At 42.6% G+C, this 27,015-nt stretch overlaps 1 protein-coding gene across 1 annotated transcript in view; it reads left to right on the top strand.

The window, feature by feature from the left end:
• Positions 1-27,015, top strand: part of LOC137342515 (glutamate receptor ionotropic, kainate 3-like) — a 363,766-nt gene that overhangs the window by 290,313 nt on the left and 46,438 nt on the right. Inside the window, exon 13 of the mRNA XM_068006438.1 lies at positions 25,340-25,557. Coding sequence (XP_067862539.1) covers positions 25,340-25,557 — 218 coding nt within the window. The remainder of the gene's footprint in view (positions 1-25,339; positions 25,558-27,015) is intronic.

Raw genomic sequence — 27,015 nt, 5'->3', positions numbered from 1 at the left:
GAGTGGGCAGACGGGGCCTCGGTTTAATGTCTCATCTGAAAGATGACACCTCTGACAGTGCAGCACTCCCTCAGTACTGCACTGGAGTGTCAGCCTGGATTTTGTGCTCAAGTCCCTGGAATGGGATTATGAACCCACAACCTTCTGCCTCAAGAGGCGAGAGTGCTACCAACTGAGCCACTGCTGACACAGACTACAGATACAGAGACAGAAAACCACCATCCGTCTGGGTGGACTCAAAGCTGGACCCACATATAAAAGGGCCAAGTCTGGGAGCCACATCGACACTTTGTCCCCCTTCCCCACAGCACATATTCGTCTAAGTGGGCTTTGTTGTTCCTTTGATGAACAACAATGATTTTGTGCGTGATATATAACCACAATAGGGTTCAAATTATTCATGTTATTTCTGAAGAGGGGAAAAAGAAATATATTCTATGAAAAGAAATCAATCTCCATGTATTGCACAACCAAACCATAATTCTTCTGCTAACATTCAGTATTTCAATCTTCCAATTTTTTTCAGGAAGATATTGAAAAGATAGTTCTATGATAAACTGCAATAGAAATCTCGTACTTAAAATGTCAAAGCACCGCAGAGATATATTGGAATGTAGCTTCAGATCCCTTCTTAGAATAGCAATTTGATATGATCTATCTTCATGTGGTAAAAAGCATTACAGCATTTCAAAGCAGCTGTCAATTCTGATTGATTTTCTTAGCAAGACGAATTAAAATATTTTCAGACACATGCACATTAGCCTTGTGGTCAGCCAGTGTGTAAAATGCAGGATGCATATTATATCTATGAGAACAGATACTGGGATTATTTGGTTTCATTCTGTCTGAATTAATGGCACTTGATGGATGCAGAATGTACTTTAATGATTTATAGAGGTTAACCATTGCTGCTGCTGTGTTTTTTTTACATAAGAATAAAAGCACAGCTGCCTTGAAAACTTGACTTCCTGCAGGATCCTGTCAAGTTCTAATTACATATTCGTCAACTACCATTAGTCCTCTGACTGGGGTGTAGGTAAATACACACAACTTCATCATTTATTTAGTGTCCTGCACCATGCAAATAGAGGATGTGTCACGGTCGGCAGTCTGATGTGATAAATGTATCTTCATGAGTGATGAAGTAGGTTGTTTTAAAACGAGGAGAAATAAAAGAATTTTAACCTGCATTTGTCCTCTTGATAGCCCTAGAAAATCAGTTGAAGTGCTGTGCGGTCACAATTTTTTCACAAATTTCCTCTCCCCAATCCTGAAGGCGGTGGCTTATCTAGGTGTATGCTTCCACCAGCACTGCCATTCTTATGGGACGTTGCGAGTGGTTATTGACCCTTGTATGTGCAGCTTTAGGCTCACACATTAGCCTTGGAGGAGTGCTTGCTCCAGAGATCCCATCACAAGGTTCTCATCCACTTCCAATATAAATTTGCTGGATTTACTATGACCGACTGCCAGGAAGACGTTTTTTTTTTATTGGCTAATACCAGTTGCCGGAGTTAGCAAATCTGGCAAGTTTGCATTGAGGATGCCATTGGGTTACAAAAGACGCAGGACACAAGCTCCCCTCTAAAGTCAACGTAGGAGCATCTTAAAGTATGGCCAAGTAGGACATCACAGCCAAGTCCAACCTTATCCCTCCTCCAACCTCCACACACACACACACACTTTCCAATAGATGCCACCAGATAGCCATTAGGCCATGATTCCTAACTGAAATTTCCCCTCCCTTATCAGTGATGCTGAGGCCTGTTGTAGCCATCGCACTTCATTTCCAGCTAATATCAGCTGACTCAGCACAGGCGATGGTCTAAACCTGATACCTTCCTGGTCTGTATGGCTCAGCACAACACCTCATGGTGCATTGAGAAATTGAACCCTCAGCAGAGCTGGAATATCATTTTTATTTCCACTGCTATTCCTCCAAACAAATATTATAGTGTAGCATACAGAAGATAAGTGACCAGATAGTTCATGAGCTTGTGGTCATAAGAAATAACTTGCATTTATATAATGCCTTTCATGAGCTCAGGACATCCCAAAGTGTTTTACAGCAATTGAAGTACTTATGAGGTGTAGTCACTTGTAATATAGGGAAACACAGTAACCAATTTGCAAACAGAAACAGCAATGAGATAAATGATCAGATATTCTGTTTTAGTGATGTTGGTTGAGGGATAAATGTTGGCCAGGACACTGGGAGAACTCCCCTCTTCTTCAAATAGTGTCATCCAATCATTTATGTCCACCTGACATGACAGACGAGGCATTGGTTTAATGTCTCATCCGAAAGGCGACACCTCTGACAGTGCAGCTCTCCCTCTGTATTGCATTGGAGCGTCAGCCTAGATTATGTGCCAAGTCCCAAAGTGGGGCTTGAGCCCACAACCTTCTGATGGAAATGCGAGAGTGTTACAATTGAGCCAAAGTAAGGAAAAAAGGGATTAAATTGGGTGAAAAGAATTGAATTAAAGTTAAAATAAAAATTAAGAGAAAGAGAGAATATAAGAAAAGAGGATAAATGTGTATTACCTGTTAAATTTAGCAGCCGGGGTCAATATTACAGTAATAGGCTATTCCTGATATTTGAGTCCCTTTATTATTCTTGTTTATTGTCATGTCACGGTACATCAGCTGAAAAATGACAAAAATAGTCAGCCCAGAGAGAGACAAATTTCCCTGAACCAGCCCACAGTCATATAGCCCTTTTGTGTATGGGTCACAGGGAAGCAGCATTCAAATGGAGATCTGTGACCTCTCTGTCCTGTGTACCATGCCATAGAATCATTGAATCATACAGCTCAGGAGGCCATTCGGCCCACCTTGCCTGTGCCGGCTCTTTGAAAGAGCTATCCAATTAGTCCCACTCCCCTGCTCTTTCCCCATAGCCCTGCAAATTTTTCCCCTTCAAATATTTAACCAATTCCCCTTTAAATTCTCAATTCCCAAATGTGGTATGACTCCGTTTTTCCGAGTCGGCACACCCATGAATAACAGCAAAGCACAGAGATCCAGTTTTTCTCTGGGCTTCTCAAGCTATGGTCAGATCTTGGTTTACTTTTTAAACTACGCTGAAAAATTTGGGTCGTTTATCTTTTCAAATGCTGGACTTTGCTGTCAGCTGTGCTCGTGTAATATAAAAGAACCTCACAGGTTGAATCAGCCTGACACTGTGTGAAGAGTAAGTTGCCTGCGGAATAACAAAGTATAACAACCAACATGGTCCTTGTACTCGTGATTATAAACTACCAGATACTATTGTATTTACAACTGTGCCCTGCCATTCAATTGGCCAGGAGCCTGCTGTACCAGTTTTCACCAGCAGTGTCCTCAGTGTACACGAGTTCAGAAAATGAGTGTAAATGGATTTCAGCTCATACCAAAAAAAAAAGCACCTTTAACACACTAAAATATTCCAAAGGCACTTTACAGAATTGTAGCAAGAGGAACAGAAACACGAGGCAGGGGAGAGAGTTTAAGAAGGGTGATTAAAGGCTTGGGAGAAAAGATTTTTTAAGGAGGAGATAGAGGTGGAGAAGGGGAGTGGTTTCAGAAAGGAGTTTGAGAGCAGGGCCTAGGCAGCTGAAAGTTCTACCACCAATGGTGGAAAGAAAGGAGGCTAGGATACACAGGAGGCCAGAATCAGAAGACCAAAGATGTGGGAAGTAGGATATGTGTGGAGGAGGTTGCAAAGGTAGGGTACAGTAAAGCCATGCAGGGACTCAAAGATGAGATGAGGATTTTAAACTTAAGGTATTGGGGACAGGGAACCTGTGTTGATCCGGCACAGGAAAACACCAAAGAACTAGGAAATTTGTCAGAATTTTCACGAACAAAAGGGAAGCTAATATCACACCTGTTACATATACACTGTAACCAAGGCAATCCTGCTCAGTCCACACACAATGTACAATATAACCAGGGCAGCTCCACTCAATCCATAAACAGTGTAACCACACACTATATGCAGTATCACCAAACACTCAATGTGTACAATATAGAAAGAGAAAAGAAAAATCTTGCCTTTTATATGGCACCTTTCGTATCCTCCAGACATATCAAAGCACTTCACAGCCAGTGAACTTTGAAGTTTAATAACAGTTGTTGTGCAGGTAAACCCAGCAGCTAATTTGTGCACTGCAAGGTTCCAGAAATAGCAATGAGCTAGATGACCAGTTAATCTGTTTTAGTGGTGTTGGTTGAGGGAAGAATATTAGCCAGGATACCAGGAAAGCTCCTCTTGTTTTTCTTCAAATCAAGCCATGGGAACTTTTACGTCTACTCAAAAGGGCAGATGGAGCTTCGGTTTTGAGGCTCATCTAAAAGACGGCACCTGTGACAATGCACCACTCCTTCAGTACTGCTCTGAAATGTTAGCCACACACTGATTGTGTACAATATAACCACACTCGATCACTGGAGCAGCTCCACTCAGACTACACATGCACAATCAGCTGAACCCAGATGATGCTACTGAGTCGCAATAAAATCAAGGAAAAACAGTATAAAAAACTGTACAACCCAATAACAATTTTTACATTAAATCTGTTACTTAAAAAAATGAATTCATGATGTCCAGACACCATAGACAATGGAGCAAAGACATCTTCCTTTCGAGACAAGCAGTAACCTTGTTTTGATATTTTTGTTTCCTTATTTCTTTTGCTGGTTGTAAATTTCTGTTGAGCCAAACCATAAAAATGTTCACTTACTAATCTGGCACACTTTGGTGACCTAGAGTTACCGTGTGACCTTGTGTGCTGCAGTGTACCCAACTAATCATCCATTAGTGACCCCCAGTCACATAATAAGTACCTACCTTAGTGTGATAATCGCCTGCTTTTTCAAGGTGAGAACAAGCAGAGGTGTCACATTAACTGCAGTAATACAGACTGACTTCTGGCAGTTTACAGATGAGTTAACATTCTTGGCTGGTGTTGAGAATCTGTGCTGTTTATGGTGCGGCACAGATTCCACAGCATCAGACCAAGAGATAAGCAACTGCAGCTGCAAAGTACAGATCTGAATGTACTGTAGATAGGGATAAATTAACATTTCAAACCACATAGGTAACTATGCTAGGGTGACTGGTAACAGTGACCATGTGAGAGATGACTGTACTCACCATACAAGGAGCACCTTCATTTCTGTCAGTGTATAGAAAATACATGCATTCATTTGAGCCATTCATTTCCTCAGGGTGTCCCAAACAGCTTCACAGCCAATTAAGTTGTTTTGAAGATAAACAACCAAATAACCTATTTTAACAGTGCTGGTTGAGGGACAAATGTTGGTCAGGACATGGGAGAACTCTCCTGCTTTTCTTTGAATAGTGCCACAAAATATTTTACATCCAAGTGAGGGGGCAGACAGAGCCTCAGTTTAATGTTTCATCTGAAAGACAACACTTCCAACAGTGCAGTACTCCCGCAGTACTGCACTGGAGTGTCAGCCTAGATTATGTGCTCAGGCCTCTGGAGTGGAACTTGAATCCACCACCTTCTGAGACAGAGGCTAGAGTGCTACCAGTGAGCCAAGGCTGACAGTATATACTGATAGTGTAAGGATGCTTCTTTGTTACGTTTCTTTTGGATAGAATGATGTCCCATGTACTTGCACAGAACATGGAGCAGGGAGGACTGAACCACAGTGGGCACGTAAATCAAAGGATTTATCAGCAAATTCATGTTTCCTGTGTTCCTGGGAGCCAGGGACATTCCCTGGATCCTGGGAAATTTAAATAAGCTGATCTAACTCCTGGTTGGAAAGTTTTGGCAATTAACCTGTCCTATCCCCAAGTGAGGCAAAGGCGAGGTTCTCAGATTGGGGATTGCACCCCAAATATTACCATTGGGGGAGCAATTGATCATCCTATATTGGTGCCTTTGCTCCTCAGGATAGCTCTGGGTCAGTCTTCAGGGGGATAAACATTAAAATGGGGTCATCAGGAAGCCCAATTAAATTTGAGGTTCTTGGCTTCAGCTAGCTCCTGGTCCCTGACTCCATTACACACTGTGGATACTGCACTGTGCATCACCATTACAGAGATGTGGATGCCCATTTTAGAATCAAATGGGATAAAGTCCATGACTTCCCCAGGTCCAATTTTCTCATTTAAATGAAGCAGGAGGAGCCTGTTCCAGGCTTTCTCTGTTTGGCTGATGAGCACCCAGGGCTGGGGTATCTCAATAGGATAGCGACGGTGGGCCTTGTTACTGGAATTCCTCAGATTAGAGCTCCTGAGTGGCCCAGGCACTAAGGCCGATAGGTAAATGCCATATTTTTTTGTAGCACCGCTTGGATCTTCTGGGCCTGAAAGCCTTTTGGCTGCTGTTTTCCAATAGTAACTCAAAGGCCCCAAGGCCAGTAACCAGGCTTGCAGATGTGCTTCTGTTTCCACCCCTGTTTCCCGGTACAAAGCCCTGCCAGAGGATCTGTACCAGGGATGCAACTGGGCTTGTCCCACCAAATACAGCCATAGTTCAGCTTGGACAGATATTGCAACTGTCTAGCACTGAGGCAGAAGCATAATAGAAAAGTCGGCCCCAGTATTTTCCTTGTGATGCGTACATCAGACACAGTATGTCCTTCGCTCTTCATAATGAACCTCCTGTCCGCTGTCAATTAACCCAGCGAACTCACACTAATGTTACACCCAATAGAGACTTATTTGAAAAATATACCAATTGGTCATAAATAAAATGGACTTGTTCCTAGTGCACCAATTATTGGTCAGTTGGAGGAGGTACCTTATCTCTTACCCTTCATTTTCGGTTTCTGATACACAATGCTGTGTTATACACAAACCAGAAAGATTAGACTGCAGGGGAATATAAACCACTGGATGGTGCAATTGGTTTGAACATTGTCCATTCATCTCTATGCCCGACTTCAAATCCAACTCAGGTTGACTGAGATTGATGGGTTGAAAGTCCTCTATCTGATGCTTGTAAGGATGTTAAGTGAAATGCGTTTGTGGTACTCTGACCCCAATTTCTTGAGAATGAGACCACCAAATGATCAAAATAGTGATTAAGTAGACAATTCTACTCAGGCACATAATAAGGATGTTTATCAGGAGAGATAGAAATGCCATGCTGGTGCTGTAAAGGCCATGTTCTGAATTTGGGGTTAAGGAGAATAGAGGAAGTTCTACTGTTCATCTAATCTCTGTTGTACCTATCCTGGGACTGCTTGGTGTGGACAATGGAAACAATGTTCTATTGGGCAGCGCTGACATCCTTCACCTTGATGGAGTATAACATTTCATCACCCCTCCTCCACACAAAAAAAATTCAAAAGACCGTGGAGTAAGTTTGAATGGTTGAGCTACAGGTTACAGAAATATAAATGTTACATATAATCATCAACAATGATCATGTTTGATTTGTTGATTTTACAACTATTTCTTTCTCATCCATTCTCACTCTCTCTTGCATTTATCTCTGTCTCTCCATTTTTCTGTCTCTGGGGTAAATTTTCCAGCTGGTGTTGTTGGTACATTTGTGTTAGTTCCTGTGTGCTGTGTTAAAATAGTGCACAGAGGGATTTAGTACTAGCGCATTTAAATGGTCATTTTGGGAACAGTGCCAGTGGGGAAATCGAATTCTGCTCCAAGTATCTTTTGCCGTCTGTTTCTTATCTTTCCTTTATAAATGCATGCCACTCTATGTCTTGTTCTCTATCGCCACCTGCCCCTCTCTCCTATTCCTTGCTCCGCTAGCACAGTAAAAGAATTCCCTGTGAGCCGGCAGTGTTGTTTGGAACATTTGAAGCGAAGCTGGCCACTTTGCAACTCGTGATGTATCAGGAATACCTCATAGCTGGGTCTGTTGTTGACTAATTGATAGAGATTGATTGCTATGATTAGTCAACAACTCCATTATCGTTGTATTATGGATGGTAGAAGATGAACTAAATAGTTCTTGGTCTTTTCTCGTCTCACAATTCCTATATTCCTATGACGTATGCAAAATTGAGAAATTTCCTTAAGGTAACAAAATAGAAATGATCGAACAGTGAAAGCAAGTAGTTCAAGAAGGCATTTTGAATTAACGAGATCAGACTTTATATATGGGCACGAAAAGAGAAGTTATACCAATGAAAATGGACAATATATAACAGAATAATTTAGCACAGCCAGCCAGTCAACAAGCATGTTAATCATTTCTCGTTGAAAACTGGTGGTGCAGTTTTTTTTCTGCATAGAAATTGCCGATCTTCCAGTTTTGCCTCTAGGGTTTGTGCATTTTTTGATGGAATACGTTTTATGTTTGGAGACACACACAGGAATGAAACAGAGGCACAAGTTCAAATGCAGCTACTGGGCAGTAATATTTTTTGAACACAATATCACAAGTTTATTTCTGTCCAATGGCTCATTTATATATTGTAAAAGTACCTGCTCAAGTAATTGTTGTTCTTTGTGTGTCTAGCTGCTGGATCTCTGGAATCCGTTCCGTTCACATTGCAAGGCAGATTTCAGAGCCCAGAAACAACTGCCCATGCACACAAAACCATATGTGCTTACAGCAAAGAGGGAGGCCATTTGAGTCATCGTGCCTGTACCAAATCTTTGCTAAAGCAATGCGAAGCATATCCCGGTGTCCTGTATTCTCCCAATAACTGTTTCAAATATTTATCCACTTTTCCCTTAAAAGATGCAATGATCATTGCCTCAGCTAGTCCATGTGGCAAAGAATTTCTAACTCCAACAACTCTTTGTGCAAAGAAGTTTCTCTGAACCTCTGTCCTCACTCTCTTAATGACAATTTTAGATTGAGCGCCCCTCGTCACCGACTCCCCTGCCAGAGGAAATATTTTGTTCCCTATTCACACTATTACAGTGCTTGGTAATTTTAACAGGCTTGACTTGAATTGTATGGCTGTTGACCTTCCTTTCTGGGTGGGGGAAGACTATACATTGTAAAAATATCATTGTTCTGTATGGATGGAAAAATTGGCAGCATGTGGTGTTTAATGCTGCATTCAACGGCAACCATTTATACTTGTGGTTAGAAATACGCCTTGGACGGTATCACTAAATGGGTGGTATTGAAGTGGCTGTCCGTTCTACACCCCGCTTGCCGTTCAGTTTGATTGAAGTCATTGGACCTGAATATCGGGGCGGGGGGATTAATGGGCGGGGGGATTTAACGGGCGGTACTGTCCAAGACAAATTTCTACCCCTTGATATCATTGGCTCTGTACCCCTGACGGCATAGGAAGCAAACTCCTCCTGGCGTGACGCTCCCTGGTGCTAGAGGCACCGGTGTCACTTCATTTACATTACAATGGCTGGAGATAGGGCTGCTCCTATAGCTGTTCTCCAGTCAGCCCAAGATTCAGCAGTCTGTGGCTTCATCATCCATCAGTTAAGAAAAGCATGGAATGGATTAACTAAATAGGTTTAGTCGTAGCCTGGCGTGCTTTTGTTAATTTAATCCAAACCCTAAATGACCAAAAGCCTAAAATGTCTTTGTCAGATTAATTCTAGGAGGAGAGAAAAAGGTGCCTGAATTATTTTTGTTGTTCTTGCGGTGTACAAGCACACACTATATCAGCACTTTCTTAATCTAGCGGTTAGATGTATTATGTTCATTTGAGTGCTGCACCAGCACAGTGTGGATTATCGTCCTTTAATTAAATCGCATTATTAAACAATAATTATGTGTTAAAGTGTAGCGGCATAACTACCACAAAAGATGTCAAAGAGCTGAGGGAGGACTGCAGAATGTTCATACATTAGTGAAGGTGACAAGATCACGTAATGCACAAGGAAGGGAGAACTGGAAAGCTGCACTAAAATAATCTAATAGCGGAGGTCATGCTCCCTGTGCCTCAGTGGATAAATGACCTGCTGCCCTGGTCAGTGCAGAGACCAAGAGAGTGTCAAATTCAATTTGCTGGATTATGATGAGTTAATCACCTCAGCTAAGGAAATGTTGTAAACAATTTTACAACACCAAGTTATAGTCCAGCAATTTTATTTTAAATTCACAAGCTTTCGGAGGCTTCCTCCTTCCTCAGGTAAATGTTCAGGAGCTCCTTGAAGCCTACGCATTTATACATATAGAACAATACATGGTGTTTACAGAATGCCCCTGCAACTGCCCGTTGCCAAGGCAATCACCGTGTTCAGACAGAGAGGTGTCACCTGCAGAACCCCCGAATACACATTCAACAAAAAAACAAACAGGAAAAAAACAGAGAGAGGCAGAAACATCCGGAAGGCAGAGAAAGCCAGCAAATGACCCATTATATTAAAAACAGATAACATTTGTTCGCTGGTGGGGTAACGTGTAGCGTGACATGAACCCAAGATCCCGGTTGAGGCCGTCCTCATGGGTGCGGAACTTGGCTATCAATTTCTGCTCGACGATTTTGCGTTGTCGTGTGTCTCGAAGGCCGCCTTGGAGTACGCTTACCCGAAGGTCGGTGGATGAATGTCCATGACTGCTGAAGTGTTCCCCGACTGGGAGGGAACCCTCCTGTTTGGCGATTGTTGCGCGGTGTCCGTTCATCCGTTGTCGCAGCGTCTGCATGGTCTCGCCAATGTACCATGCTCTGGGGCATCCTTTCCTGCAACGTATGAGGTAGACAACGTTGGCCGAGTCACAGGAGTATGAACCATGCACCTGGTGGGTGGTGTCCTCTCGTGTGATGGTGGTATCTGTGTCGATGATCTGGCATGTCTTGCAGAGGTTACCGTGGCAGGGTTGTGTGGTGTCGTGGACGCTGTTCTCTTGAAAGCTGGGTAATTTGCTGCGAACGATGGTCTGTTTGAGGTTGGGTGGCTGTTTAAAGGCGAGTAGTGGAGGTGTGGGGATGGCCATAGCGAGGTGTTTGTCCTCATTGATGACATGTTGAAGGCTGCGGAGAACACGGCGTAGTTTCTCCGCTCCGGGGAAGTACTGGACGACAAAGGGTACTCTGTTGGTTGCGTCCCGTGTTAGTCTCCTGAGGAGGTCTAAGCGATTTTTTGCTGTGGCCCGTCGGAACTGTCGATCGATGAGTCGAGCGTCATATCCCGTTCTTACTAGGGCGTCTTTCAGCGTCTGTAGGTGTCCATCGCGTTCCTCCTCGTCTGAGCAGACCCTGTGTATTCGTAGGGCCTGTCCATAGGGGATGGCCTCTTTGACGTGGTTAGGGTGGAAGCTGGAAAAGTGGAGCATCGTGAGGTTGTCCGTGGGCTTGCGGTAGAGTGAGGTGCTGAGGTGCCCGTCTTTGATGGAGATTCGTGTGTCCAAGAAAGAAACTGATTCTGAGGAATAGTCCATGGTGAGCTTGATGGTGGGATGGAACTTGTTGATGTTATCGTGTAGTCTCTTTAGTGATTCCTTGCCGTGGGTCCATAGAAAGAAAATGTCACGCGACACGTTACCCAACCAACACTGTGTTGGTTGGGTAACGTGTCGCGTGACATTTTCTTTCTATGGACCCACGGCAAGGAATCACTAAAGAGACTACACGATAACATCAACAAGTTCCATCCCACCATCAAGCTCACCATGGACTACTCCTCAGAATCAGTTTCTTTCTTGGACACACGAATCTCCATCAAAGACGGGCACCTCAGCACCTCACTCTACCGCAAGCCCACGGACAACCTCACGATGCTCCACTTTTCCAGCTTCCACCCTAACCACGTCAAAGAGGCCATCCCCTATGGACAGGCCCTACGAATACACAGGGTCTGCTCAGACGAGGAGGAACGCGATGGACACCTACAGACGCTGAAAGACGCCCTAGTAAGAACGGGATATGACGCTCGACTCATCGATCGACAGTTCCGACGGGCCACAGCAAAAAATCGCTTAGACCTCCTCAGGAGACTAACACGGGACGCAACCAACAGAGTACCCTTTGTCGTCCAGTACTTCCCCGGAGCGGAGAAACTACGCCGTGTTCTCCGCAGCCTTCAACATGTCATCAATGAGGACAAACACCTCGCTATGGCCATCCCCACACCTCCACTACTCGCCTTTAAACAGCCACCCAACCTCAAACAGACCATCGTTCGCAGCAAATTACCTAGCTTTCAAGAGAACAGCGTCCACGACACCACACAACCCTGCCACGGTAACCTCTGCAAGACATGCCAGATCATCGACACAGATACCACCATCACACGAGAGGACACCACCCACCAGGTGCATGGTTCATACTCCTGTGACTCGGCCAACGTTGTCTACCTCATACGTTGTAGGAAAGGATGCCCCAGAGCATGGTACATTGGCGAGACCATGCAGACGCTGCGACAACGGATGAACGGACACCGCGCAACAATCGCCAAACAGGAGGGTTCCCTCCCAGTCGGGGAACACTTCAGCAGTCATGGACATTCATCCACCGACCTTCGGGTAAGCGTACTCCAAGGCGGCCTTCGAGACACACGACAACGCAAAATCGTCGAGCAGAAATTGATAGCCAAGTTCCGCACCCATGAGGACGGCCTCAACCGGGATCTTGGGTTCATGTCACGCTACACGTTACCCCACCAGCGAACAAATGTTATCTGTTTTTAATATAATGGGTCATTTGCTGGCTTTCTCTGCCTTCCGGATGTTTCTGCCTCTCTCTGTTTTTTTTCCTGTTTGTTTTTTTGTTGAATGTGTATTCGGGGGTTCTGCAGGTGACACCTCTCTGTCTGAACACGGTGATTGCCTTGGCAACGGGCAGTTGCAGGGGCATTCTGTAAACACCATGTATTGTTCTATATGTATAAATGCGTAGGCTTCAAGGAGCTCCTGAACATTTACCTGAGGAAGGAGGAAGCCTCCGAAAGCTTGTGAATTTAAAATAAAATTGCTGGACTATAACTTGGTGTTGTAAAATTGTTTACAATTGTCAACCCCAGTCCATCACCGGCATCTCCACATCAAGGAAATGTTGGCAGAGGCACAAATATCTTGCCTCATCATTTCTTTGTCAGGGAGAAGAAAAAATCAACAAGGGTACCTGGTCATCATTATTATTAAATGACCATCCACTGGGAAATGTCCTTTTTTTTGCAGACAGGATCAGCCTATACTGCAACACCCTTTCCAAGGTCGAATAGCTTACTATCACTCATTGTCTGGGCTCACACATGAAGAATGTGTCACTCAAATGAGGTACTGCTCATGGAACTGGACCTCAATAGGGGTCACCACTTTGAGAACAGGAGGGGGAAGATTTTGGAGAAAAAAGGAGGGCAATACAATACTACTGCACTGAAATGTTGTTGCACAAATACGAGGCAGATGAGGAATATAATGGTGGTGCCTGTAATTTATTCATGGAAAGGAAAAGTAGTCATAATTGGATTAGCTTACTTATAACCTAAAGATACATCTGAATTTCATATAGCAGGATTGAGAATATTCCCAAAGTATTAGTTGGTACTGATAGTGAGGAAGCATGTGACAGTCAGCCAAAGGGTAGATCTATCCTCAGAGAGGAAACTGTCAGATTCTATGTAACTGGAGATCTGTAACAGCATGAGTCTGCAACTAATAATAAGGAACTTACTTTTGACAATAGTGATGACATTGATACAGAACTGTTGGGAATAATATGGGAGATCTTCTTTAATTATGAAAGACTGACTACCCTGACAAAATGGGAGGGCTTCCTAATGGAGAAGGCAAATCCAGGGACGCAATACAAGATTACTTCTTCAGCTAGAGCAAAGAAGGGAAACTACTCAGTGAAACTAGATCTCATATTTTGTTTTTTGTCTTGGGAGAAGTGAGTGAATTGCAGTGCCCATTGAGGTGAGGAGTGCTACTTTTGGGGAATAGAACACTTGAACATCAGTGTTAAGCATTCCCAGATCAAGTAGAGTATTAATTAGATGGAAACCAAAGCTTCGTCTATTCTGCCTCAACAGTGAGATTAATCCCATCTTTCCCTCATCCATCAGTGTGAATCTTCTATAGTGCCATAGCAGTTTCCCCGAGACTGCCAATATGATGTCAATTATTGTGGATTTCGTGGAAAATTTTGTGCCATTGAGTCACAACTTCTAGGAACTGGGTTGAGATCAGCCCAAATCATTCCAGTTCGGAATTTTACAACTCGTAAAGATTTTCACCCCATCCACCTGGGCTGGATTCAAATCTAAGTTCCCTTGGTAAAAACTTAATGCTGTAATTACTGCATCGTTCATTCCCCTCTGATGTGTAACAGCAAACCAGAACAAGTTACTAGCAAAATACTGTGGATGCTGGAAATCTGAAATAAAAACTATTGAAATCAATATTTTCAATTAAATCAATTATTTTAGAACAAGTTACTCGTCTTTTTCTTGAAAAACACAAGACTGGAAGTTTTTATATGTCATCAGAATTGATATTATGGCAAGGGTAAGTTTCCTAATTAATTATAGTGAGTGCAGTTTAAGCAAAAAGGAACAGGAATGCTTTAAACAATTTAAGGAAGATTAGACTTTGTACTGAGTATGATAATGTAATGGTTATGTTACTGGACTAATAATCCAGAGAACATGGCAGTTTGAGAATTTAATTTCAGTTAAAAATTGTGGAAATAAAAAGCTGGTATCAGTAAAAGTGACCATGAAGCTGTTGGATTCTCATAAAAATCCAACTGGTTCATGAATATCTTTTTGGGAAGGAAACCCGCCAACCTTACCCAGTCTGGCATATATGTGACTCCAGTCCCACACCAACGTAGTTGACTCTTAACGTTATAAAGTGGATAGCTAAGTGGTGAAGGATAAAATATTAGAGCCTAATCTTCAGTTACAAAGCTTCACATTACACACACACACCACACCCTTGATCAGTTCTCTTATAAATGGATACAAGCGAGTTCTCAATTGATCGCACCACCTGAATACAATTAACACTAATTGATATAAATCACATGGATACACTTAACACTTAACTGCCCTCTGAAGTGGCCAAGCAAGCCACTCAGTTTATCAAACCACTCCCTGTGGTTCAAGAAGAAGGCCCACCACGACCTTCTCAGGGCAACTTGAGGTGGGCAATAAATGCCAGCCATGCCAGTGACACCCACATCCCGAGAATGAATTTTAAAAAAATGATATAATACCATCACCATGAAATATGTTCATATAATCATTAATAGAGTGAACAGTGAAAATAATTCACTCGATCATCACTGAAACCAGCCCATAATCTGAACATCAACATAGTTTGCATTTAAAATTTATATTTACTACTTTTTGTAACTTTGATTTCTTACATATTGCTGGTATGTGGATATAACCAGAATACATGACATAGATTATAGAGAATATATGCATTATAGATAATATAGATATGGATCATATTCCTGGTATATGTGTGTATATATATTATATACAACCTTACAAATGACAATATCAGCTCATCTGTGATGACATAAATTGTATCCTCCATACATTAATAAAAAGAGAATTACAAAAATATAATTCAGGTTGTGAAGAGAAAAATAGAGAAACAATTTGAAGTGAGGTATCAGCTTTGGCCGTGTTGTTGTGGGCAGACACTGATTCAAGATCAGGCACTTCCAGAGTGGGAGGGAAGGAAAACCGGAGAAAAAAATTGTTACCCCTGTGCCCTGTCTAGTACAGGAGCTTAAGAATTGAAACAGGCTGGTTAGCTGGTAGAGACGGGTAGGATGACGAGATCCAACAGCAGACTGCAGAGAAAATAAGTTGAAAATAAGGGTGTCTTGCCCTCAAAAAATAGTAATATTGGCTTAAAGAGTGATGATGAGAGATAATCTATACAACTCCATGTCAGACCCTCTGAAGAAAGAAAGCAGAATGTTTACAGTTGCTGATTATGCTACATAGTGTGGAAAGCAAGAAGTGGCAAGGAGAATATCATTCATTGCATTTAGAAAGACTTGGCATTAATACAGATATGTGGTATATGACATGCAAGAGGATATAAATGTATATCTGAAGATAGTAATTATGATTCTCAATGAAAGAAATGATCATCCAGGCACTTAAGCTTGAGAAAGGCTTGGTTGTGATAATAGATGAAGTTGAGACAGCAATTTGCTACGGTGAATCTGACATTTAGGGAACACGTAAAATAGCTTGTGCCTACAGGAATATAAAGGGTCATCCAAAAGGAATATAAAAAAGGGCGATTATACATCTTAGATCACCGAGCAGTAAAAAGAGGCTCAGAGGGCTTCTCACTAGAAAGATCAAAGTGCGAGGTAGGATGTAAGTCAGTGGTTTAAAATGAAGGGAATTGGTCAGGTGGAATCTATAATAACATTCTTTATGTGAAATCAGGAGCAACCAGTCATGACCTTAGGTACCCAAACAAAACACGAATTAAGACATTGGGGTCGATTTTAGGAGGGAGGCGGGTTGGCAGCGGGAGGTCGACTGGGTGCGTGGGTAACACGCCCAGTGAATTTGGGATTCTCAGCACGCGATCGCAGCCTGATTGAAGGTACTTACCTTGGCTTCCGGGTTTCGCGCTGGAAAGCTGCGCAGCGGGCGGACTGCACAGCCGCATCATAGGCTGTCAGCTGGAGGAGCCCTATTTAAAGGGGCAGTCCTCCACTGACTGATGCTGCAGAAAATAGGCAAAATTACAGCATGGAGCAGCCCAAGGGAAAGGCTGCTCCCAGGTTTAATGATGCCTCACTCCAGGTACCATTGGATGGGGTGAGGAGGAGGGGGAGGACAGAGATCTTCTCCCCGGCGGATGGGAGGAAGTGGCCTGCGTCTGCCACCATGGAGGCCTGGCTTGAGGTGGCAGAGGAGGTCACCAGCACCACCAACACATCACGCACCTGCATACAGTTCAGGAGGCGCTTCAATGACCTAAATAGGTCAGCCGAAGTGAGTACACTTACTCATTCCCCTACACTCCATCTGCCACATCACCGCCCCCACCCCACATCTCCTTCTGCACTGCCAACACTACTCTGTCACATCACCCCTCACACCCACTCAAAGCTCATCCTCATCTTACCTGCACTTACTCACCTCGCTAGTACTCATCCCACCACTACCACTCAACCCAATCCTCATACAATCTCATGGCTCTATCTCATACTCACCCTCTCATGCATCTCTTTCATGGTCAGCCTCACCCAACCTGCCACTACCTGTGCTGCAGCCACAGGGCATGCATCACATATGTGCAGTAGGAAGCGTAAGGCAAATGTGTCGTGAGTATGAAGGGGATGCACAAGGGTGTTTGAGGGTTTGTCATGGTTTTTACTTATATTTGATTTCTGATCAACTCACATTACATATTATATTGTCACCACTACTGCCACATCTTTGCAAATCTTGTCTGGTTTGTGCAATAATGCCCTTTCCTGAGGATCACCATGAAGACTCACAGCTGTTGCCACCCATTGTATCACTGCAGAGTGCGTGTAGGTGTATTTGCAGGGCTCTTTTGGTGCAGACGACTGAGAGACATCGGTGATGTCCCTGGTGGCACCCTAGAAGGATGCGGAGGAGAAGTTGTTGAGGGCAGTGGTGACTTTGACAGCGACAGGTAAGAAGATGGTGCTCGGGCTAGCCTGGAGCAGCTCGGCATGAAGGAGGCTGCTGATGTCCACGAATACATGTCGAGTGACTCTGAGCCTCCGTATGCACTGCTGCTCAGAGAGGTCCAGGAAGCTGAGCCTCGGTCTGTAGACCCTGTGGCGAGGGTAGTGCCTTCTGCGACGCATCTCTCTCTGCGGTTGCCCTCCTTCCTGCTGTACAGGGGGATGTGTCACAGCACTGTGTTGTGGAGCTCCACGTGTCAGAGGTGGACGGCGTGGCCGGCGAGGCTGGTGATGCTGTTCCTCCTCCGAGGAGGTCATGACTGCAGCTATGGCGGCCCCCATCCAGCAGATGTACGTTTGAGGGGGTCCGCAAGGTAGGTAAATGTGTCTGCACGCCGGGATTGAGGTTCCAAGTTGGTGAATTTTATAGTTCGGAGGAGGGTGTTGGAGGCCAAACTTTGTCCAAAGTGACAGAGTGGCCTCCTGCAATGAGTGAGGGTCTCCCCCTCTCCACCTATCAAATGAAACTTTGCAGCTGCCACAGGCTGGTGGCTGCAACATATTCATTTCAACTAGGAGTGTTTCCCTCAGTACGGGAAACAGTCTCAGTTGAGTTGAAAATCCCACCCTCCTAAAATATCATGTCAATCAGGTCTGCTAATGACCTGAACTATGTAAATAATTGGTTTAATTGGGATTCCCGCTGGCTTTAATTGCCAGCGGGAGTCCTGCACGCGGGGGCTGCGCACGCATCTAAGCGCATCATTGGGGAACCTGGAAGTGGGCGGGTTGGAGCCGGGCTCCAGACCCGCCCCAGGAATCCCCGATTTTCGGAGCCCCTCCTGCCACGAACCCGCTAGCTCGGAGGTCCGAAAATCGAGCCCATTGCATTTATTCATAGGTTGAAATTATGTTATACAATATTTGAAACAGTATGAAATTCCTCTCTGTTGCTTAGACTAAGGCATTAAAACCTGATGCCTTTGTTAAACTGGCAGGCAAAGGAAATTCATATAAATACTTGAATTCACTCATTACTAATATGCACTGCTTGACTTCAACCACTTTGAGTTCTACACTTTGGATATAACTTGCCATTAAGTATAGTAAATTCAGAAGCAATTGCCTCTTTTCATAAGGAAAGAAGCTCATGATTAAGGAGGATACAGAATAGTTTCTCTGGATCACATATCCAAAACATAGATTTCAATCTGAATATACACGATAGCCTTTTGTTCAATTTTTAAAATCTTAAGCAAAGGAATATAAAAGAGATTGTGCCAAACTAAATTATTTATACACTAACCTCAACAGGGAAGAATGATCTTTCAGTTAAAGGCTGAGTTGTGGAATTCCCCAGAGAAGGATCACTTCCAAACCCTGTGTGATACAAGTTAGAAAGTGGATTAATGAGGTCCTCAGCAAGTGTGGGTGGGGCTTTAAGCACTGCCAACGTAAAATCCAGCCTTTGATTCAGTTTGAACACTTCCCAGAGTGTAAATTCACACGGCAGATCAACCACTGTTGAATACATGAATGAAGAGGTAGAAATAATCATTACGGAAAAACCAGTCTCCAAGAACAAGGAGATCAAAGAAGGAGTTGGGGGGTGGGGGGTGGGGGGGGCATCAAGAGTACTTTTAACAAAAAAATCTTCCTTTTCAGTTATTCTGCTGCGATTTACTCTACAAAAACAACCTTCTCCTACATGGTTGGAGAAATTTGCTTTCAGTTTCCTCCTTGCAGCCTCTCAGACATTCAACATTTTGGGTGGGAAAGTCACCAATCACAGCTATGGGCTCCATCAGTGAATCACTCAATTGATTCGACAGAATTCAGCCTCCTGTTCAGACCTGGAGACCAACTCTTGCTGACTTACCCATCTTGACATTCAGTACCAGGTAAGGATACCAATTCCTGTTGAATCAATGGAGCTGCCCACTAATGGAACGCATGGCTTCTGTCAGTTTAACAGCTCTTTAGTGACATGACATACATCAGCTCTTTCCAATCCAGTCAAAAGGTAGAATTCTCATTTTCAGTTGAATAATTTGCAGTTGGAGTGATGAGTTCTTTGCAGCAAAAATAAATAACTCTTTTAAACATGATGGTATTTGTCCTTGAATCCTTTTATGGTTGTGACATTGTGTACCGTTTTATAGAATCATACAGCACAGAAGGAGGCCATTCAACCCAAGCTATCCAATTAGTCCCACTCTCATGCTCTTTTCTACAGCCCTGCAAACTTTTCCTTTTCAAGTATTTACACTTTTGGAAGTTACTATTCAATCTGCTTCCACCACATTTTCAGGCATGGCATTCCAGATCATAACTCATAAAAAATTCCACTTCATCTCCCCTCCTTATCGATTTAATTTTGATTGACCTGTGCTGAAGTGATTTTATTTTGCTCGTCTGTCTCTCTGCCTCTCTCTCTCTCTGTCTTTCTGTCTTTCTCTCTCTCTGTCTCTATGACCCAATAAAAAACTGGAATGCACTCTTAATATTACCAAAGAATGGAAACAGAGCTGATCATTTTTATTCTCCTGCTCGAGCACAGCACACACATACACACACACACCGCAAGTGTAATGGGTGACCTTGTTTCTTTTATGAGGGTCTATATTTAGCATTTGTTTTATTGTGATTAAAGATTTCTAGCTGTGCATTATCATGGATTTGTGTGCAATATGTACTGGCATCCTTTTATTTGTAGAAAAGGGACAACAAATGTAAAAACAAAGAATTGTGCAATGATGGACTTGTACAAATCAAACCATTGGTTTGTGAATGGTCTGGGACACAAGACGACATGAAATAAGGAAGGCTGCTGATAATTGGGAAAAATATTAATAACTAAAAGCCATTAGCAAGTAAGATCAGGGCCTTTAGAGGAGAGATGTCAGTGTAATAAACTAGATATCGCGATGGTGAAGGATAGAATACTAGAGCCTGGTCTTCAGTTGCTTCCAAGTCTTTATTCACAGAGACCCACATTACACACACCACACCCTAGATAAGCTCTCTTATGTATGGATACAAGAGAGTCCCCAATTGATACGCACCACCTGAATACAATTAACACTAAATTGATATAAATCACATGGATACAATTAACAGTTAGGACTGTGATAGAAGGAATAGTTGCAGTGCTGGTCCCTAGCGTCAAAGGATTCAATTATGATGGAAGACTGGAGAAACCTGGGCTGTTCATCCTTGAAAGGATACATCTGAAAGAGACCTCTTAAAGGTGGATAAGATATTAATTAAAGTGTATGGAAAAAAATACATTCAGTGGATTACTTCAAAGTAAAGCTTGACAACAGAGCACAAGTTCGAATTGGATAAAGGTAAATTTTGTTCTTCTGTCAGGGAGTTCTCATTCCAAAAAGTGATTAATGCTTTGAATGACTTCCAGGCAGGGTAGTGACAACAACAACCTTGGAATCATTTAACAAGAGTTCAATGCTGTGACAGAGGGACAGCAGATTTTTCTAGACGAATGAACTAAAATGGGCCCAATGTCCTTCCTTAACCATATTTATCTTGTGATTTTGTAAATTGACAGAGTGGGTGATAAGGCCAAACGTAACAACTGCTTTCATTAATTGCCACTGAATAGCATACACATGGACATCTCCTGCAGGGCACAGTAACCTGCCAGAGATTACACACAAATCGTAAAATACATATAGAAATCATTTTCCAAAACATATTTATCGTACACAGAAATATTTAACTACTTGCTATCAAAACATTGCATTATGGCCTAACGGGCTGTGTATTTATCATCATCTAAAGATTGAAGATTGGATCTTACATTTAATGATGAGATCTTAATCATTGAGTGAATTGGAATGATAAAACTGCAGTAAAACATTTACACACGATCCTTTCATTGAGCTAGTCATTAATAAGATTGTATCAGGTTAGACCTCTGCTTTGTGAATTAAATGGGTAAACTCACATGTACCTAGTACTCCAAGTGCTGATTTTTACATATTAGCCCTTCTGTTGGTAGAAGAGAGTTCAGAAAACACACGAGTTTCTAGAACTGTGGTCTTAGTTAAGGACATCGCAGCACTTTCCTGTTTTGAAACATGTTCAGCATATGTGTTAATGCACTTAACAGTGTGCTTTATCCTGCATGCAACAGATTCCAGGAAGTGTATTGTTCTGTATTTAATGCTAGCAAGTGTGTGTATTATTTTATCTTTAGCACATGTGTTACCCTGAATGTAACATACTTGAGAATGTGTGTCATCTTGTATGCAATATATTGTGTGTTTTAAACAGAAAGCAAAAAAATGCAGATGCTGGAAATCAGAAACAAAAACAGAAAATGCTGGAAACACTCGGTAGGTTAGGCTGCACCTATAGATAGAACAGATGAGTTAACATTATAGTTGTGGACATTCTATCAAAACTAGAGGATGTTAGAAATGAAGAGCATTTAAAAAGGAACAGAACAAAGTGTAAGGGGGGACACTCACACACACACAAAAGCACCTGGTCAGTGCTTAAGTGGAAAACAGGAAAAGATTAGATGGCAGAGATGATACTAGCATGAGCTATTCGGAGGCACAATGAGAGAAATCAAAGATATGTACAAGAGACAGATAATATTTGAGTAACTGAAGAAGGTGGGTCATGAGGCAAGTAGAAATGGTCAGTAATGGTATGGAAAATTATGGCTTGGAGTTCAGTAGTGGGGTCATGGTCCAGTGCGGGGAGAAGATGGGAGGCTTTGTCAGAGAGTTGCTATTGAGCCTTGATGAGGTAGAGATTCGTCTGGCATACAATAACAGTGCTCCCTTTGACAGTGTTGGGATTGGACCTGAGAGAACAAATCACTGCAAGTTCAGAGGGAGATACATTAATGTGAGTGAGAGGAATGGAAAAGTTGACAAGGCTAATGTCATACCTGCAGTTCTTGACAAAAGGATCAAGAGAGGATGGAAGGCTAGATGGAGGGTTCCGATGCACTGGGGAGACTGAAGAGAGAAGAAAGTGTCAGATGTCCTGGGGAATGTCTCTTGGACAAAAAGTAGGCCCAGAAATGAGGGCAGCGGAAAAACAGCTCAGTATCATGTCGAACTCAGAATTTGTTAAGGAGTGGCATAGGGAATGAAGCTCAGGCATGTCCTAAGGATGGATTGATCAGTGTCAGAAAATATAGTAAAGGGTGAGATTAGGAGAGAAGTTGAAAGAAAGTGAAGAGGAAGAGGGATCGGGGATAACTTGGCATCCAAGCATTGTTGAAACTTTGTGTGCTATCCTACATGTAGCACAGCACAAGTACTATACCAGAATTACAATAACATGCCTTTTTATAGAACTTCTAATAAAGAAAAAAACATCTTGTTGTTTACAGGACAGTTAGGAGAGCTGACAAAGCATTCCCAAAGAGATGTGCTTTGAGAATTTTTTTAAAAGTGGGGCAGGAGGTGGAGAGGTGGGAGGGAGTTCCAAAGACTCGGGTGAGGTGGTTGAAAGTTCTACCAAAGGGTGAGTGGAGGGAGGGAAGAGATTAACAGGAGATCAGAGCCAAAACAACAGAGGACAGAGATGGGAATGCAAGGATGAAAAAGAGTGCAGAGGTAGAGTGGAACAGGGCTGTGGGGGAGATTTATAAATGACAATGAAGATTTAAAGTTTGATCTGTTTTTTTAAAATTTGTTCATGAGATATCGGCATCGCTGGTGAGGCCGGCATTTATTGGCCATCCCTAATTGCCCTTGAGCCGCCTTCTTGAACCTCTGCAGTCCGTGTGGTGAAGGTTCTCCCACAGTGCTGTTAGGAAGGGAGTTCCAGGATTTTGACCCAGCGACGATGAAGGAACGGCGATATATTTCCAAGTCAGGCTGGTGTGTGACTTGGAGGGGAACGTGCAGGTGGTGTTGTTCCCATGTGCCTGCTGCTCTTGTCCTTCTAGGTGGTAGAGGTCGCGGGTTTGGGAGGTGCTGTCGAAGAAACCTTGGCGAGTTGATGCAGTGCGTCCTGTGGATGGTACACACTGCAGCCACTGTGCGCCGGTGGTGAAGGGAGTGAATGTTTAGGGTGGTGGATGGGGTGCCAATCAAGCGGGCTGCTTTGTCCTGGATGGTGTCGAGCTTCTTGAGTGTTGTTGGACCTGTTGGGGAATGGGAAGCCAGTAAAGATGGGTGTGATGGTCAAGTAGAGCTTAGTGCAGAACAGAATTGTGGGCAGTGGAGTTTTGGATGATTGGAGTTTATGGAGGATGGAAGTTGGGAAACCAGCAAGTAGGGTGCGGAGAAGTCGAGTCTAGAAGTGGAGAAGATTTCCAGACTTGGCAGTTAGTGACCATAGATTAGATATGGGGTTTAAAGCTCAGCTTTGGATCAAACAGAACACCAAGTGCTGTTTGGTTCAGCCTGAGTGAGCAGCCAGGGAGTGAGGGGGGGGTGGAGGGAGAGTCACAAAGTGACGGATGATGACATTTTGCGATTTTGTGCTCATTTTTATGTAGAAAGGATTGGGAAAAAGTTGCTTTTTAGAATTGTGTTTTATATCAAAGTGCATTCATACATTTTTTTAAACAGTGCTGAGATGAAAGGTATATTTACCTTTACCTGACATTTACATTTACCTGACGAAGGAGGAAGCCTCCGAAAGCTTGTGAATTTAAAATAAAATTGCTGGACTATAACTTGGTGTTGTAAAATTGTTTACAATTGTCAACCCCAGTCCATCACCGGCATCTCCACATCACGAGATGAAAGGTGGTTAAAATGCTAGTGAGCAAAGACTGATAATGATGTACAGTTTGTTAGCCTGTCTCAGCGATAAAAAAAACACCTCACACCCATCGTGTTCAGAGGTCTTCAGTCCCAGATGCTTGGCAGGAGTTGTCAGGCACGGGCTATCCTCATGCATTGTGAACACAGGGAGATAGAAAAAAAGAGACAGAGGCACAGACTGTCAGTCATATTTTAAAACAGAAGACTGTGAGAACAAGCTTCTTTGAGGCTCAGAGGAGAATGCAGGAGGGTAGATAGAAGTTTTTTTATTTTATTCAAGAAAAATGATGTGCGGAAACATACCTTATTCATTATTTTTGTATGTTTATGCAAAGAGAAACTGTACTGATTGAATTAAGTGGTGCGATTTACAACTGGGTTTGGAGGAAAATAAAAATCGGATAGTTACTATAACAAGCGGCTGATCCGCAACGCCAGTACGGCTGGGCGGCAGGTTGAAAATCCATCCAGTGAGTTTGATCGTAACTATTGCTCTGTACATTCACTCGCTGTGAATTAAAGCAGTTTCACGGTTCGTACCTGGCCTCATTGTGTCAGCTGTTTTCTCGGTCCGCCTTCAAAAAGGGTACTTTTAACAAAAAAACTTCCTTTTTAGTTATTTTGTTGCAATGTGCTTTACAAAAAGAAACTTCTCCTACATGGATGGAGAAATTTGCCTTCAATTTCCTCCCTGCAGCCTCTCAGATACTCAACATTGTGGATGGGAAAGTCACCAGAGAGTCACTGCCACGGGCTCCGTCATTGAATCACTCAGTGAACCAAAAGAAAACTGGAATTTTTGAAACAAATGTATCAGTAAAAGAGACTAAAAGTGTGAGCAAGTATGCAAGGCTTTTTGCCCAATTTGTATAATGCTAAATTCACCCCCTCCCACTTTTGATCCAGAAAATGCAACATTCACAATTCTTTCTCCCATTTTCACCCAGCTTTGCTTTCTTAGAAAATAAAAATAGAAATAGTTCTCCATTTCTTTTTTGAAATGCATGTAACAGTTTGTTGTATATCTGATGTTTGCTAAGTAAATCGTTTTTTGGCTGATCCTCTGTTTGGTCCAGGTTCTGAACTGATGCCAAAGGCCCTTTCTACCAGGATTATCGGTGGGATATGGTGGTTTTTCACCCTTATCGTCATCTCGTCCTACACTGCAAACTTGGCTGCTTTCCTAACAGTTGAGCGCATGGAATCCCCCATAGAGTCAGCCGATGACCTGGCTAAACAAACGAAAATAGAGTATGGGGTAGTTAAAGACGGAGCCACTATGACTTTCTTCAAGGTAAGGAGACACGCTCCTTTTAACACAAACAAATGTTTTAGACGTTATTCTCACTGGTACGCCTGGATTTCCTTTCAGCTGGGTTTTAATATCATGTAGACAAGTGCTAAAGCATGCATAATGGATTATTTAAATTTATCATCCTTGTTTGAAAGAAAAAATTATGTGAGCTGTTGAGATTCATGTTGTAAATATGGATGATTTATCAGCAGTTTAAGTGCATTATCGCTTTATGAGTTCTGTAAGTTGGTGTCAATTCTATTGCGTTAAAGCTGCAGGGTCACACAGCTATCTGTTATGGTTTCAAATTTTAATCTGTAAGCATGTCTATTACTAGAAATCACATTCTGAATGGAAATCCCCCCCACCTCCAAGAAATGTTATTTATCTCTGGATTATGTTTACATTGAATTTAACCTTTGCAAACCTGGCCCAACAGCAGTGGGTCCATTGTTTACAGCAGAACACAAAAATATAAGTCAGCAGCAAGACTAGAGATTAGACGATTTTCCCTCACCCTCAAAGAGTAGTAGATAGGTAGAGTTGGCTTCCATCAAAGGTAGATGATGTATTGAAATGGTGCCTTAGAAATGATGAGCGTCTGGATAAGAGGACTGAAGGTTAGAAGGATACAGAGAAACATGTGATTATGTGATCAAATACTATTTAGCTCTTGTGCAGCTGAGATATGGAAACATCAACTGTGGAATGCAAATGATCAGGGATGAATACTGCAGATTAGCTGGTATAATATTATCTTAATTTAATTCAGATTCCAGGAGCTCAGCATCAAGGAGCCAGCTCCCAGCATTTGTCTTGTTAAATCAATTTTCTGGGTTCCTGAAAACTTTCTTAGTAGCATAAACATCGGAAAATCAATTCATGAACACAGGACTCTCCGAATCCGAATCACTCATATAAAATCATTCTTAATTACATTAGATTGATGTCTTGAAAATTTTGCATAGCCACCTTTGGAACTTAGAGAAATTTCATACAGCTTTATCTTCTAATTGTGGTTGTTAAAAGGAAATTAAAGAAATTTTGTAGAGCCCATGAGAGGCAATTTGGACATGGTATGTTTGAATGCAACCATAATGGACAAGATAGCCTATTCTCATTCCACAACTTCAAACCTTTTTACAACTATGCCAGTTGAAAAACATCTCAAGTTGCTATTACCTCTGCTCTTTGACTTATAGCTTCTAGCTTTGTTTTTAGGAGTTTGGGTGAAGTTGGAGGTCAGTACCATTTTGGATTAAAGCAGATCTGGTCCCAAACCTCCATTTCTTGTACAAAAACCTCTACAAGGTTTACCATATTTAAGCCTGTGAGTGACATGGATGTATTTACACATCTGGGTCCTATTGATGAGCAATTGCTTTTTGGGTTTAGCACAATTTTCATATCAAAGATTGTCCAACTCATGTTTATAATGCAACCATTGTCGGTCCTTAC

This window comes from Heptranchias perlo, chromosome 26 (assembly GCF_035084215.1).
Source record: "Heptranchias perlo isolate sHepPer1 chromosome 26, sHepPer1.hap1, whole genome shotgun sequence".
Lineage (NCBI taxonomy): Eukaryota > Metazoa > Chordata > Chondrichthyes > Hexanchiformes > Hexanchidae > Heptranchias > Heptranchias perlo.
This window is presented reverse-complemented; position numbering and strand designations above follow the sequence as displayed.